General features: G+C 25.7%; 1 protein-coding gene across 2 annotated transcripts in view; it reads right to left on the bottom strand.

Annotated features, from left to right (window-relative positions):
* The window catches only part of LOC129965441 (ATP-dependent translocase ABCB1-like), a 57,957-nt gene extending 53,461 nt beyond the window's left edge, over positions 1-4,496 (bottom strand). Inside the window, exon 1 of one of the 2 annotated variants that reach the window (XM_056079307.1) lies at positions 4,371-4,496. In XM_056079307.1, the coding sequence (XP_055935282.1) occupies positions 4,371-4,372 (2 nt within the window). In that variant the 5' untranslated portion in view covers positions 4,373-4,496. Of the gene's footprint in view, positions 1-2,218; positions 2,587-4,370 lie in introns of those variants that run through there. The other variant, XM_056079305.1, reaches the window with a different exon arrangement.
* Positions 4,497-14,235: the final 9,739 nt, after the last annotated feature.

Here is a 14,235-nt window from a genome sequence, read left to right as displayed (position 1 = left end):
TTTTTGCCTTATACGTAACAATTACTTTATAAGCAATCCACTTTACTTACAATTGAATTTTTAATAACTGTCCTTGTCGAATACTTTTACATTCCTTTACTCTAAATCATATTCAGGAATATAAAAAAAAGTCTTCAAAATTTGCTTTGAATTACAATTTCTTTCAAATATCTCGTTTTAATATGGAATTCTTTTAAATATCTCGTTTTAATACGGAATTCTTTTAAATATCTCGTTTTAATATGGAATTCTTTTAAATATCTCGGTTTAATATGGAATTCTTTTAAATATCTCGTTTTAATATGGAATTCTTTTAAATATCTCGTTTAATCATAAATATATGGAAATATCCTAATTAAACAAGTACATGTAGTAATTTAATATCCTAATTAAATTAGTACATAGTGACTTTACTAAGGAAAGTCAACATGTACTTTCTACAAAATTTTATTTAAAGTTTAATGCAAGGAAATTAAAGTTAATTAAATTATACCCATTATAGTTATTAGAATATCTCAAAAGATTAGATAAAGCTGCATATCTTAAGAAAAATAAACAGACTTGATTTTGTAGCTCAACAGTTTAGTCGATAAAACGTAATAGGAAAGGAAAATTAAATAAATAATTGTCTGGAATAGATTTCTTATACTTTAAGATGTCTCAAATTGACATGAAAATATAATAATCATATTTCCTTTCTATCGAATAAATTAGAAATTTTAAAATTTGCAATGCATTAGAGATTACATTACCAAAAAAATAATATATTAAACGTATAAATTTATTTCTGACGTCAAAACATAATGTAGGATCTTTAAATTTTTACCTATTTCCTCGACAATTTATAACAACAAAATAAATATGAAACTAATTATTTTTTCAAATATGTCTTTTTTCTACAAATTAAAAACACAACAGCTGTGCTAAAGTTGTACAAAAGGCTAAGAACATTTATTTTATATATATTCGGATTTGATAAAATAATAAAGCAATATGCTTTATATACCTTATAAAGGAAGGAATTTCAATACGGTTTTTAAAATATAGTAATCATTGGAACTCAGAATTGAAACAGATTGAATTTTATGCAAATATCAAAAATTTCTAACTAAATATTTCTTTGGATAGATATAGCTAGCATAAACGTCTCAAATAAAAAATAGTTATGTAGGGTTGTTTTTTGTGTTTAGTCATTACCATTTTCCATTTAAAAACAAAGCACTAAAAAAAAACAAAAAAAATAATAGACATGTATAATATTTATTAGTCATATTTTGGAAATTAGGTCAAAGAAACAGATCGGAAATTTTATAAAAACGTTTCGATATTTAGGGTAAAATAGCAAACGAGTAATGTTTCTAAATGAAATGGACATATTAAAGTCATAATTTACATTTAATTATAAACAAAAACTAACAACTTTATTTATTTAAATTTGATCTAAAATATCGAGTGGAAGATTTGTAATATTTTTACTATCAATTATGTCTGTGAAATTTTAAAACATTCCGCCGCATCATTATAAAACAACTATTTAATCGCAACTCGAATATTGATATTTTTATATTTTTCATCAATTACAAAGAATTTTTATATTTATTACTAAAAAAATAAAAATAAAAATTTAGTTAGTAAAAAAATAAATTTTTTAAAAGAAACTTTGATTCGAAATTGGAACTGCATTGAAAAAAACCCTCTCATGATTAGCAAAATTTAAAATTTCACTTCAAGAAAATTAAACATTTTTTTCTTTTAATTTATATTTCATTCAAATATAAATACTGTAAAATATAAAAAAAAATGTTTAATATTTAAAATAAGATAAATGCAATTAAATTGCAAAATTAATTACATTTATATTTACATGCATATAAAATTTCATAAACATTCTAATATATATTTAACAAAATAAACGAATGATTAGCACAATATATAAATTTTTTAAATTATTTTTTATTTTAATCGTTGTAAGTAACTTAAGAAATCAAGTTTAATGGCTTTCTATAAAATAGCAATACTATTCAGTGCAATTTGTAGCTTTTATGAAAACAAATAAAAAATTTCCAGAATGTTTAAAAATATCGAATTTAAGTTCCATTTTATTTAACTGGCTAATTTATAATAACTCAATTATTTCATTGATAGCATTAAAATATTAGCATGCTTATTTTTAATATAATTTTCGTATATTTTTATAATGAAAGAACAAAATGCTTACTCCTGTTGTTCCTTTAAATTTTCTGTATCCACAAATCCTTTATTTATATATCGTCCATTCACAAATTCATTTTTAAAATCATATTCAGAATGGATAAAAACATTAGCTTTGTATTTCTCAGCTTTTTTGTTGTTCGACATTTTTCTTGCAAAATTTGAATAGTTCTTTACTAAAATGTGTAATCCTAATAATATAGAATTAAAGAAGACATTTCCGTGAATGTGCTTATCCTACGAGGCGTAGATATCCGACTGAGAAGTACGTCTTTCTACAAAATATATTTATAGTTCGATACTATCATTACCAGATGTTGTGCAATCGATTTTCATCATTTCATTCAAACACACACTACCTTCTAACCCTTTTAAATATTTACTCCAGGTAAGCAAGATTTTTTTTCTCATTTTATATCTCCAAAGATTAGAAGAATGTATTATCTTCTCAATTGAAGTAAGTTGTACTAACGTCCAATCCCGAACAAGACATGGTTACGTAACGTGACGACGGTGTCTTTTCTTTTCTTTTTTTGCTTCCAAAAAAAATTGTAAACTCCTTTTTTCATTTTTTTTTTACTATACCTTTACTATATCACTGCCAATTTTGTTTGACATAGCACATCAAGGGACGGTTTAATTATGTTTAAAATAAATTTACCTGCATGTGTTATGTTTTAAATTATTTTCATTGAATTATTTTTTTGAACATAAAAATTTACTAAAAAGAAAAATGAGGTTCAAGTTTTAGTGTTCAATTTAATGAAATTTTGAGAGAAATTTTTATTTTCAGTGCAGTAAATGAAAAATATTAACGATATATGCATTTTCATGATTGTAATTTTAAAATAGAAATGAAGATTAGTATTAAAAATTTGTGAAATTTAAATTTATTTTATAATATTCTTAAATTGGAATTAATATTAATTTATTTAAAAACCAAATTTTTTTTGTTAAAACAATTGTTTAAACTATAATATTCTTTTTCCATTTTAATTTCTCCGAAACTGCTTTAAACTTTTGAAGAAAACGTAAACATAATTGCTGTATCATGATTAAAATAGATGAAAATGGGTTATAACTTCAATCTATGGAAACATTTAATAAGACAAATAAATGATTTAAAAAGTGGCTGACTAATTTTCGGTGAAATATGAAAGATAATTACATATTTTATAAAAATTGATGAAAATTAGGATACGCATGCTGTTAACAAATATATTTTATGAATGAAATATAAATATGAATATCCATGTTTTGAAAAGAGATACAAATATAGTTTTGAACATTTTAGATAATGCTTTCACATCTTTCTTAAAAATGGAATTTGCTAATTTTGTGGTTATAATTATTTCAAATTAAATTTTAATATTCTCTCATTATTTTAAAACTTTATTAAATATTTCGTTAAATATTAAAACAATAAAATGGCTGACATATCCAGGAAATTCTTATTAAAATTATCATTCAATTAATTTATCTAAAAGAGAACAAACACTAAGAACTATAACTAAATTATCAAACATTAAATAGTGGTATGATAAAATTAGGTAATTCACTATCTTTAAATTACAGTGAAATTCTAAAAACTATATGCAACGTTATTTAAAGAATCAATAATAATGAAATAAAATAACGAAAAAATTGACACCTTATTAGTGGGAAATTTTTATATTAAATCCATCACTTCAGGAATATGTTTTAGATAATTAAAGTTATAAATATAACAAAGTATAAAAATTTTGTAATTGTATAATTAAACAATACTGATAAGGAATTGTCATGAAATAGTAACTAAATATTTCATGCAAAATGCCTAGAAAAAGGGGAAACTCAATGATATTTAAAATTGTTAATAGAGAAAATATTTTAAATTTTAATTTTTTTTAAAACTATACATATAGAGTTACATAGTTTTGAATTTGAATAAAATACAACTATATTATACTATGTATTAATAAATCAAATATAAACATTCCGAATTTAAGAATTGCATCTTTTCTTGAAGTTAATATAACAAAGGAGTTAAATGTTTTTTGCCAAGCTTTAAAAAAAAAAGCAAGCAAATATTATCTTGATCATAAAAATTTAATGCTGATTTTATATTTCTAAATGAAATAAGACAAGCTCTTTATAAGCATACTTTCAAAATATCTTACATGTTTTGTCAGCTTAAGTCTTGGGTACAATCAACATGCATAATCTTTCTCCAAATATTTTCTTATAGTACAGTTTTAAAATTATTACTATTACATATTTTTAATTACAAAAAGAAATTAAAAATGTATACATTAGCATATTTTGTTTGAACGATATTTTGCTATAATTCCATCGTTCTTTAAGAATAACTTTAGTGTATATCCCAGGATGCTCTGTAAAATGAGACTTTACTGGAATCAAGCCAAGGCCAAAAAAAAACAAGACAGAGTAAAAATACTTGGCTTGAGGTGGCAGTAAACTTTTTGTTTTATAAACTTTACATTCAACAATCACTGAAAGTGATGACACCATTTTGAAAAAAGATAAAATAGAAAATTACTAGGTGAAACCTATTCAGAAAAAATACTCATTTCAGATCTTGTAGCAGATACTGTTTAGTTATGAAATCGAAAGGCAGAAAAGGGTTTTCATTGATACAAGTTTGACATATAAATACACAAATCTGTAATAAAATAGATATGACAAAACTATTAATTGCTTTCAATTTTGTATCTTCTAAAATGACAAGGCTTAATGTCATATCACTGTTAAGTGCTTGAAATTTGTACATGAGTACCATGATATGAGAAATGCAAATACTTTCATAAATATGAGTTCCATAATCAAATGTTTGATTTTGCTATTAAATTGAGAAGATTTTTTTAATTAACATACACTTTTAAAATATCCTTATAGCACGCAAATACTGTACAATATTGTATGATATTAATTAATATTCGTAATGTCGTATAATATTGTGAAATATTGATTAATATCATAATATCGGACGATATTGTGCAACAAGCTTTGCTACCTACTACAAGCTTTGCTATTGTGCAACAAGCTACTACAACAAGCTTTGCTACACCTGGAATATAAATAAATTTTGTATGATGTGATAATTGGAAATATTACTCCGATATTATATATGATGATTCAGACTGGTAATCGTCATTAATTGTAAATTCAACAACAAGTGAATTATTTTAAATTTCTATTCACTGCTCGGCAATTCTAACGATTAAGAAAATGAAGGAAAGGCACGGAAAATAATTGGTAAAATTATCATTCGCATGAAATATTATCAATAATAAATCGAAGCACAATAGTCTTAAACATTATATTAAATATTGTGACTTATGGCACTTTACAAGCCCACTGACAGTTATCTGTCAGCGATTTAAGCCGAGTGAGCGTCTTGTTTTTTTAGTAGTGCCAACTAGGGCCAAGTGTACGACTTAGTTACTTCATGCGACACATTCGCTTGCACAACCCTCTTTTTACAGGGGGGCACATTCACACACCTCAAAGATAGAGCACAAAAGAACAACCATGCCCCAACCGGGTCTCAAACCCGGGCCGTCCAATATTATATTATATATATATATATATATATATATATATATATATACACGATTCGTAAAACGTTTTCATGCTTGTTGTCTTATGTGTCAGATAACGTTAAAATGCCATTAATTTTCCTAATATTTTATATACAACATACGCTTAAAGAAACTGTCAAATTTAAGTGTTACATTACTATCGATTAGGAGGCTTTGTAAGCTTGTACGATAAATCTTCAAGTTTAAATTTTTCTTGATATCCTTTTCTACTAAAAGAATGTTTTTGTGCTTGCTTGTCAAGCTGGAAATATGATAACTGGAAAGCAGAAAAGAATTAGACGACTGAAACAAAGTGTGTATTTTTTGTATCAAAATTGTGGCTCTGTGTCAAAATTTGGTAGCTAGAATTATCTGTCTGTGTGTCCTTATTCATGCGAACACAATAATTCAAACATGGAAAGTGCTGGAGGAAGGAAATTTGATATATGAATTTGTTATTAGAATTACTGAACTACAGGTTTAGAACTATAAAGGTTAAGAAAGAATTATTAATTTTAGCAAAAAAGTTGACAAAAAAGAAAATCAAAATACATAGTTTATTTTATCCCAATCTTAAATTTTTAATTTTCTAAAAATTTTAATAAAGTATATATGCAATATATGAATATATATTACATATATATTAATATATACTTTATATATGTAATATATATTACATATATAAAGTAAATATAATTTGCATATATATACTCATAAAAACTCTTATATGTATTATATACATAGAATTTCATTGATAGAAGCCTTTTTATAGAATTTTTTTTAAAATTTACTTTTATCACATCCCCAATCATAATTCTTAGATTAAAAAAATGAGCAGGTACTAAAAGAAAGGTTTCTAAGAGTATCGACGAGTAATACCTAAACATTATATTACTTAGTTAATCATTTTTAATTATCTAGAATGAAATATTTAATAAAAATTTTGTGTTCCTATTAAACCTTTCTCTAATTCTCTCCTGAAATTCGATGCCTAAATAAGTGATATTAACCATTTAGACCTATGGAATCTGTTCTCTTCAAATATACTCACTCATTCTGTATTTTGCAATTATTTGAAATATATTGCACAACATTAGCCAATAGTTTCATAAGGTTGTGAATCTAATTCGAAATATACGCTTTAAGCGAATATTTATTAGCTTGTGTGTGTTTTTTTTTATCTTGAGTTGGTGTAAAAGTCACTTCTATCAGAGTCTAGACAATTATCAAGTTGGCAACTGTTGTAAAAAATAAAAGAAAGATTATTCAAAAAACGCCGTGTGAAGATATTTTTACAGTTATCATTCTTTTCTTTCTTGTTAGTCTAATTTTAAATATCATAAACAAAGTCAGCTTCTTCAATTGTTTGTAAAAAATAAATGATAATAAAATTTCAAGATGTCAAAGGTGTTTTAAATTAATGGTTTTATTTATTTCCCATTTAGAAAGATATCTAATAAATGAATTATGAAATAAATGTTTATTTTATTTCAAAAAATTTATAAGGAAACTTCAAATTTTAAAATTCTTCTGTTATAATCAGATTTTTGTTCTTCCTCCATTTTAACTTGTTTCCACTTTTTAAACGCATATAATGGTGGAAAGTGTATCCTGAATGCAAATACATTAAAATTTTAAATAAAAACTTACCAAGAAATAACCAGATTTTATATTTTATAGACATGCATAAATAGGTAAAACGAAATAATACGAAGGCATTTTAATTTAAATGCCATAATTCGCAATGAAGTTGGAAAGAAAGGGAGGAAAATTTCTTTAACTTGAAATTCTAATAAGTATAATTAAATAAGATGTTTTTAATTTCATCGATCAATATTAGACTGGTTTTGAATTATATCTTTATCAGATATGTTGTCTATTTATCTATATAGACATTGTGGAGTGACTTCGAAAGAAATTTTTACTCTTGTGGCTAGTGAATACTTAACTATTTTGTTTTATAGCCTAAATATTAAATATAAATTCTCCTCATAGACAGTTTTCTTTCCTAACTTTAAAGTCAGAGGCATGGTATGGGCAATGACAAATTTTTAAGGCACAAGCAAGTTAATGAAAAATCCTTATTTTCCATGTGGCCAAATAAATAAGTTTGTAAAAAAAAGGGTAAATTCTGTGAATAATTATATATTAGACTCACCTCTAAAAGGATTTATCATCGAATCTTCACCTTAAAATCTGAACAATTTACATAAAATTTTTAATACTCTCCTTTTGATTTTAGAGAAAAGGTTTTGAAACTAATGGGACGATGATATTAAATTATAAATATCTACCTTTACTAAAATTTTGATTAAAATATTTGAGCATCATGGATTTTAGAATTAATGATATTAATTTTGATAATTTCTTCCGATTCAGATATACATATTTTTTTAATAATAAATTTTTTTTGGCAAATAAGGATAATTTATGAAAGCAAAAAAATGTAGATGACGCTGATTTAAGAAAAATAAATTATATTTCGCACTGTTCTTCATTTCTAAATCTATAATATGTCCGCATTGGTAATGAAATAGAATATTTGCAAGTATTATTTTTATGTAGTTTCTAATATTGCATATTATTTATAAAATGCTTTGAATATAATTTATTTTAGAGACATAAGTTTTAAATACTCCATTTCTCCTCTTATATATTTTTTTTATTTTTCATACTGTTAAAAAATTGCATACGTAAGCAAATATTATATATATTATTGTGCTATTAATTAATTTTAATATAATGCTAGTATTAAATTAATTAACTTTTAATTTTAATTCACTTTTAAAATTTTAACTTTTTTAACTCATAATAAATTTCAGCCCTTGTCAATACCTATTTTTAAGACTTGTGATTCCCTTTCATACAAAGATTAGAATAAAACCTGGTTTGTATTTCATAACACTTCAGAGTTATCAAGTGGGACGCATGCGCCATCTGGCTTAGTTATGTAAACCAGCTTTCATTTTTCACTTAAAAAGAAAAAAACTTTTTTACTCTGCACGGTATTGCTCTCAATTTCTCACTTTACAAAATTAATTATAAGGGAAGAAAATATTGACGCATAAATTGATTGCAAAAAATAAAACTTCAACTTTTTTTTTCAGATTTTTAGTCAATTATCATCTATAAAAATCAGATCAATGTTATTCATTAATCTAAAAGAGAAGGAGTATATGTTTATTTTATCATCTTATAACATTTCATCGCTATTAAAAATCAGATAATCCTACTAATGTATTTAGAAAAGGAGAAAATATGTTCTTATTTAAATGCATTAGTAGGATTTAGGATAAGTAATATCATAATCATTATTACTTAACAGCATTAAACCTCCCTTTAAAAATCAAATGAATTCTATTGATATATCTAAAAGAAGAGGAGCAAATTTTTATTATATGATTATCTTAAAAAATTTTAATATAATTTTATCTTAAAACAACAACCTTTAAAAATCAGATCATTCCTATTCATTAACTTAAAAGAGGAGAAATGATTATTTTTACGATATTATTTTCCTGTACATTCTGAATGGTTGGTTTTAACATAATTTATCTGATCATTTCTACCGACAATGTAGCATGGGGAGTGCTGTTTTATGCTGATGATGGGCGTATCTGGAACAAGACTTTAGCTGTTAATATTAATGAAGGGTGTATCCATAATCAAACTTAGGCTATTAATATTGATAATGAAAGCGTTTGTAACAAGATTAGTCTATATGATATTAGTACAAAAATGCTTTCAGGTTGACATATTATCTATAAAAATGCGTTTAGGTTGGCATATTATCTATAAATTGAGTAATGCTAATAGATGCAATATACAAAAATTATTCAATGAAAATAAGCAAACATCGGGAGGGGTCTTCCAAAAACTTTATCGCATACTTTATAATAAATTAACTTTTGTAATATTAACCCCATGCTTTTGGATAATAATAGGCATGAAAGAATCAATGCGCGTGCGATCTTTTGCGATCAATCGTTGGGATGCGGTTATTACACAAGTTACAGAATAACGAGAATATTTTGGGCGTTCGTTTGAGAATAGATCGAGTTTAGTTTAGTTATATTAACAACCCATTTTAAAGCTACACTAGGGCTATTTTGGGATGGACCTCGTCATTTTGAACTGTGGTCAGATGACGAGGACGACATCTGACCTGGCACCCCACTACAAATTTCTACAACACATCATCGAGAGGACGTTTGGCCTTGATGGATTTAACGTGCTCCAGGCCCGCTTATACGACGGCTCTTCGATGGAATCGGGTCACGAACCTGAAACCTTCCGGTTCCGACACCGAGACCTTACCACCAGGCCACCGCGGCCCGAGAATCGATTGAAATCAAAATTTAATACACAACTGGATTTTTAATCTTAAAATCACATATCAAATTTCTCATGTTTTTACGTTTTTATATAATTTCATTTTCATGTATGCGGATGTTAACCATCAAACGGTCAACATCTTGAAGGATTTGGTTTCAAATTTTACATGCATCTAAACGTTAGATGCTAAATTTGGGTACCAAATTTTATCTATCTAGCTCTTTTCATTTTGTAATTATTCTTCAAATTAATATTCGAAATGACAGACACACATTCCTTCAAATTTTGATTGAAATCGACGAATTTGACGTAAAGTCCACATACCAAATTTCTTTTGCCTAGTTCAAAGCAATTTTGAGTTATGTTCAAATATAATATGATCAGACAGACATAATTTCAAAAGTGTGCCTTTCAGACTCAGGAAAACCTTGAAACATAGAAATTCGGCAAATCTCGAGTTCAAAATTTTTGATGATTACAAAACTTTCTTATGAGTTCATAAATAAATTGTTCTTCATAAGATGCAATAACTGATTCAATCAAATCAGATGAATGAAGCTTAAAACATTATTATTCAGCGGTGTTTCGAACTTCGGCGGTGGTCGGAATTACTTAATTATTTCAATGGTTAACTTTGCATCTAAAATAGCGATTCCTCTCGGCAGAGTAAGTCGCCAAATGCTGGGGAAATACCACATTCTTGGCATTCATTCAGATATAAATCATTAAAATCTCCGTTGTGAAAATGAAATAAGAACTAGAACTATTTTAGCGCTTTTAATTTTGACTCTACATATTATGCTCCTAATATTATTTTAATATTATGCATATCCTTGCATATTCTTAAAAATGCAGTTCATTCACTACTGTTAAATCAAAATTCCTAACAAAGTAATCTTTTCATTAATAAGAACACAGTGCAATTTTATTCCATTCCATAATATGCTGTGTAACTTTCTGCTATATGAAAATTGAATAAAATGACTTTTGATTGGACCAGATTAAACATTAAGAAAAAAAAGGGCATTGTTAATTCATTCGCTGTTAACTTTCCACAGAAAGATTAAATCGAAGAATATTTCAAAATTATTTATAGAAGAATTAAATCTTCAGTTTGCATTAAATCTAGTAAAATAATCTAAAGTATAATCAAATCTTTAGCACGGTGATATTTTAGTTTTAATTTATTCTTATCTGTAAAAACTTATATTGTAGCGATAACCGACACATATTGTAAAGTGATTAAAATCGGTCAGTAAACCACTATAATGTATAGATGTAAAAATATAAATACTTTAAAAACAATTCTTTTAACTAAAATATCTTTTAATATTTCAAAAATATCAAAGTTAAAATTTTTTTAAATAATTTTTAAACGTTTGATGTCAGTGGTATAAATATAAAGGAGTTACCCTCATCCTACCTTTGCATCCGGTGTAATCTGAGTGATCGGCTGTCCACGTAAACAGATCAGGCGTTGAGATGAACGCAACAAAGTCCCCTTGCAATGAAACCCATAACGTCCATCCAACTTCGAAGCTGTCCGATCCGACATCAGTATGAATGTATCTCGACCTCACATCATTAGTATAGCCATCAGATAGCGAGAACCTGCTTACCTATACATCAATTTCTCATCTTCATATCCGAGATGCCACCTGAATGGGATACATAAATGGTCTAACATTCGACGAGCACAATTTTGATACTAAGACTTAAGAGCAAAATTTCATTGATAGAAGTCTTTAATTGATCATGAGAAAACTTTCTATAAATTAATAAGTGTGATTTATGACTTAACATTAATTTTATTCTGTGCGAACTTGATGAGATTTATAGAGAAGACGAATTTTTTTTTCTGTGCTGGAGACGGTGTTTTTGGAATATTTAATTATCTGACTTTATACAAACGAAAGCCTTAATAAATCCTTAACTGATTCTTTATACAAAATTTTTGAAACTACAGTCTCATATCTTACATCAAATATTAAGGTATACAATTAAGATGAGTATTTAGAGACTATACTCTAATAATTATATATTTAATCGCATAATTATATTCCGTTTTTGAAAGCTAAATAAGAATTTTGTTTAATATTTGTGCAGTATAAAATTCAAATAAGAAAGTGAATTTATAATGCCATAGAATTTAGAAGGTAAGCGAATCTATCGTTTAGATTTTTAAAAGCTCTATGATGTCATGAGACTGGTTTCCATTTGAAAAGTTCGTGCAGCAATGATCAGAAAATATAACAACAATTAAAGGCTTTAATGTCAAAGAATTTAGAAAAATCATGGTCAAGATGCTATATCTAAGCGATTTATCTGAAATAAAAGAAATTTATATATTCATAGTGAACTAGCTAGTCACCTGAGGACTAGTATCTAATATTAATGAAAATATACAAAATAATAAATATAATAATACCTAATATAACAAAATAAGTTAATTTTGAAAACCGAAATTAACTAAAGCGTAGATTCTGATGCCATCTTTTATATCCGTCCTTCATAATAAGTTCTGAAAGGATTAAACAGCGATAAAAAGTATAACATTGATAAGTAAGGTATTAACAGTCAAGTGGGGTAGCAGCATTATCCCAATTGATAATAAACTTTGGACTCAAGCAATACAACTTTGAAACTGAACTTATTGAAATTAATGTAGATGCTGGCGCCATCTGTCGGATTTCTCTTTAAACAATACGGAATTTGTTATAAAAGTCAGCTATTCAAACATGCAAGGAAATAAGTTAAAATTAAGGTATGCAATATTTTTTTTTATCCGGTGTTTTCATTTCAACAAACAGGTTTGTATTTATCAGTATCTAGATTTAAATATTTCACTTCTCTTGCATATAACTTCAATTAAACTTTAAATTAAGATTCATCTAAATTAAGCCCTCTAGAGATTGCTTGATAATGCAAGTCGCGGAACTTTCTTCACTTTTTAATTTACTACACAACATATATTTTTCATTGACTTTAATTCGTTGTATAAGTAATTTTATGTAACAAATTCATAGCTGACAGAATTTTTAATTTGGATTTCTTTCGAGAGTTTTCAACATTTCGCAAACACACAAGAAAAATCAATATTGAATTTAAAAAAAATAATTCTAAAAGAAATAATTAAACAACCTTTTGCAAACAACTTAAATGCTATTTATTTTTTAGATTAAGATTTTTTAAAATCAATAAAAAATTTTGTTAAAGTTTTTAAATAACATAAAATTTAACAGTTAAATGACATTTTTAATTTGAATCAGTTCAAGCACAATGTCCTTGTAAATTATGTTAATCTAAAATTGATACACTCAAAAAATATTGCAAATAATGGGCGCATAATGATGTGGAATCCATAGCAGTTGCTTATTTGATAATATAGCCTGTTAGAATAATTTTAAAAATTGCTCCAATTTGCAATTTCAGACTTTCAAATTTGCTTTCTATGTTAATTCAAACAAAAACTGTCATTTTTAATGCATAATAAATACAATATTGTTTCATTTAAAAAGGTTATTTATAAAAAGGATATTAAAATAATGCATATAATTATTAGTATAATAAAAAATAATACATCTACAAACATTATCTTGAATCAAAGAAATTTATTTAAATTTTTAGTTTAAAATATTTTTTGTCTGCAAAGAATATAATAGATAAGATTTTCTACAAACAATTATTAAAATACTAAGCATTGATATTTAACTATTTATTTGGTGGTCCGTGCTTTTCATTCATATATCTTACACGTTAATTTTTTTAAGAAGTTATATATTTTGTCAATCAGCGTATCTATTTTAATTAAATAATTAAAGCTAATTCGCGGAGAAATATTCTTTGATTTAACTTATCAATTGATTATAAATTAAACTGGCAAGCAAATAAGAATTATATATAGATATTAGAATTTCTTTTTAGAATTAAAAACGTTGAAGTCTTTCTTTTATGATATACAATTTATTTTAGAATTTTAATTTCTTTTTTTTTTAAACAGAGAACTCTTGATTAAATTAGCACTAATATCAATCATTCATTTACCTCAAACCATCCTGCTTTCATCTGGTTCTTAAAAAAATGTTTGTTAAAATAACAGACACGTGTA

The sequence above is a fragment of the Argiope bruennichi genome, chromosome 4 (assembly GCF_947563725.1).
Source record: "Argiope bruennichi chromosome 4, qqArgBrue1.1, whole genome shotgun sequence".
NCBI classification, from domain to species: domain Eukaryota; kingdom Metazoa; phylum Arthropoda; class Arachnida; order Araneae; family Araneidae; genus Argiope; species Argiope bruennichi.
The sequence above is the reverse complement of the archived record's forward strand: the minus strand, read 5'-3'. Positions and strand labels throughout refer to the sequence as shown.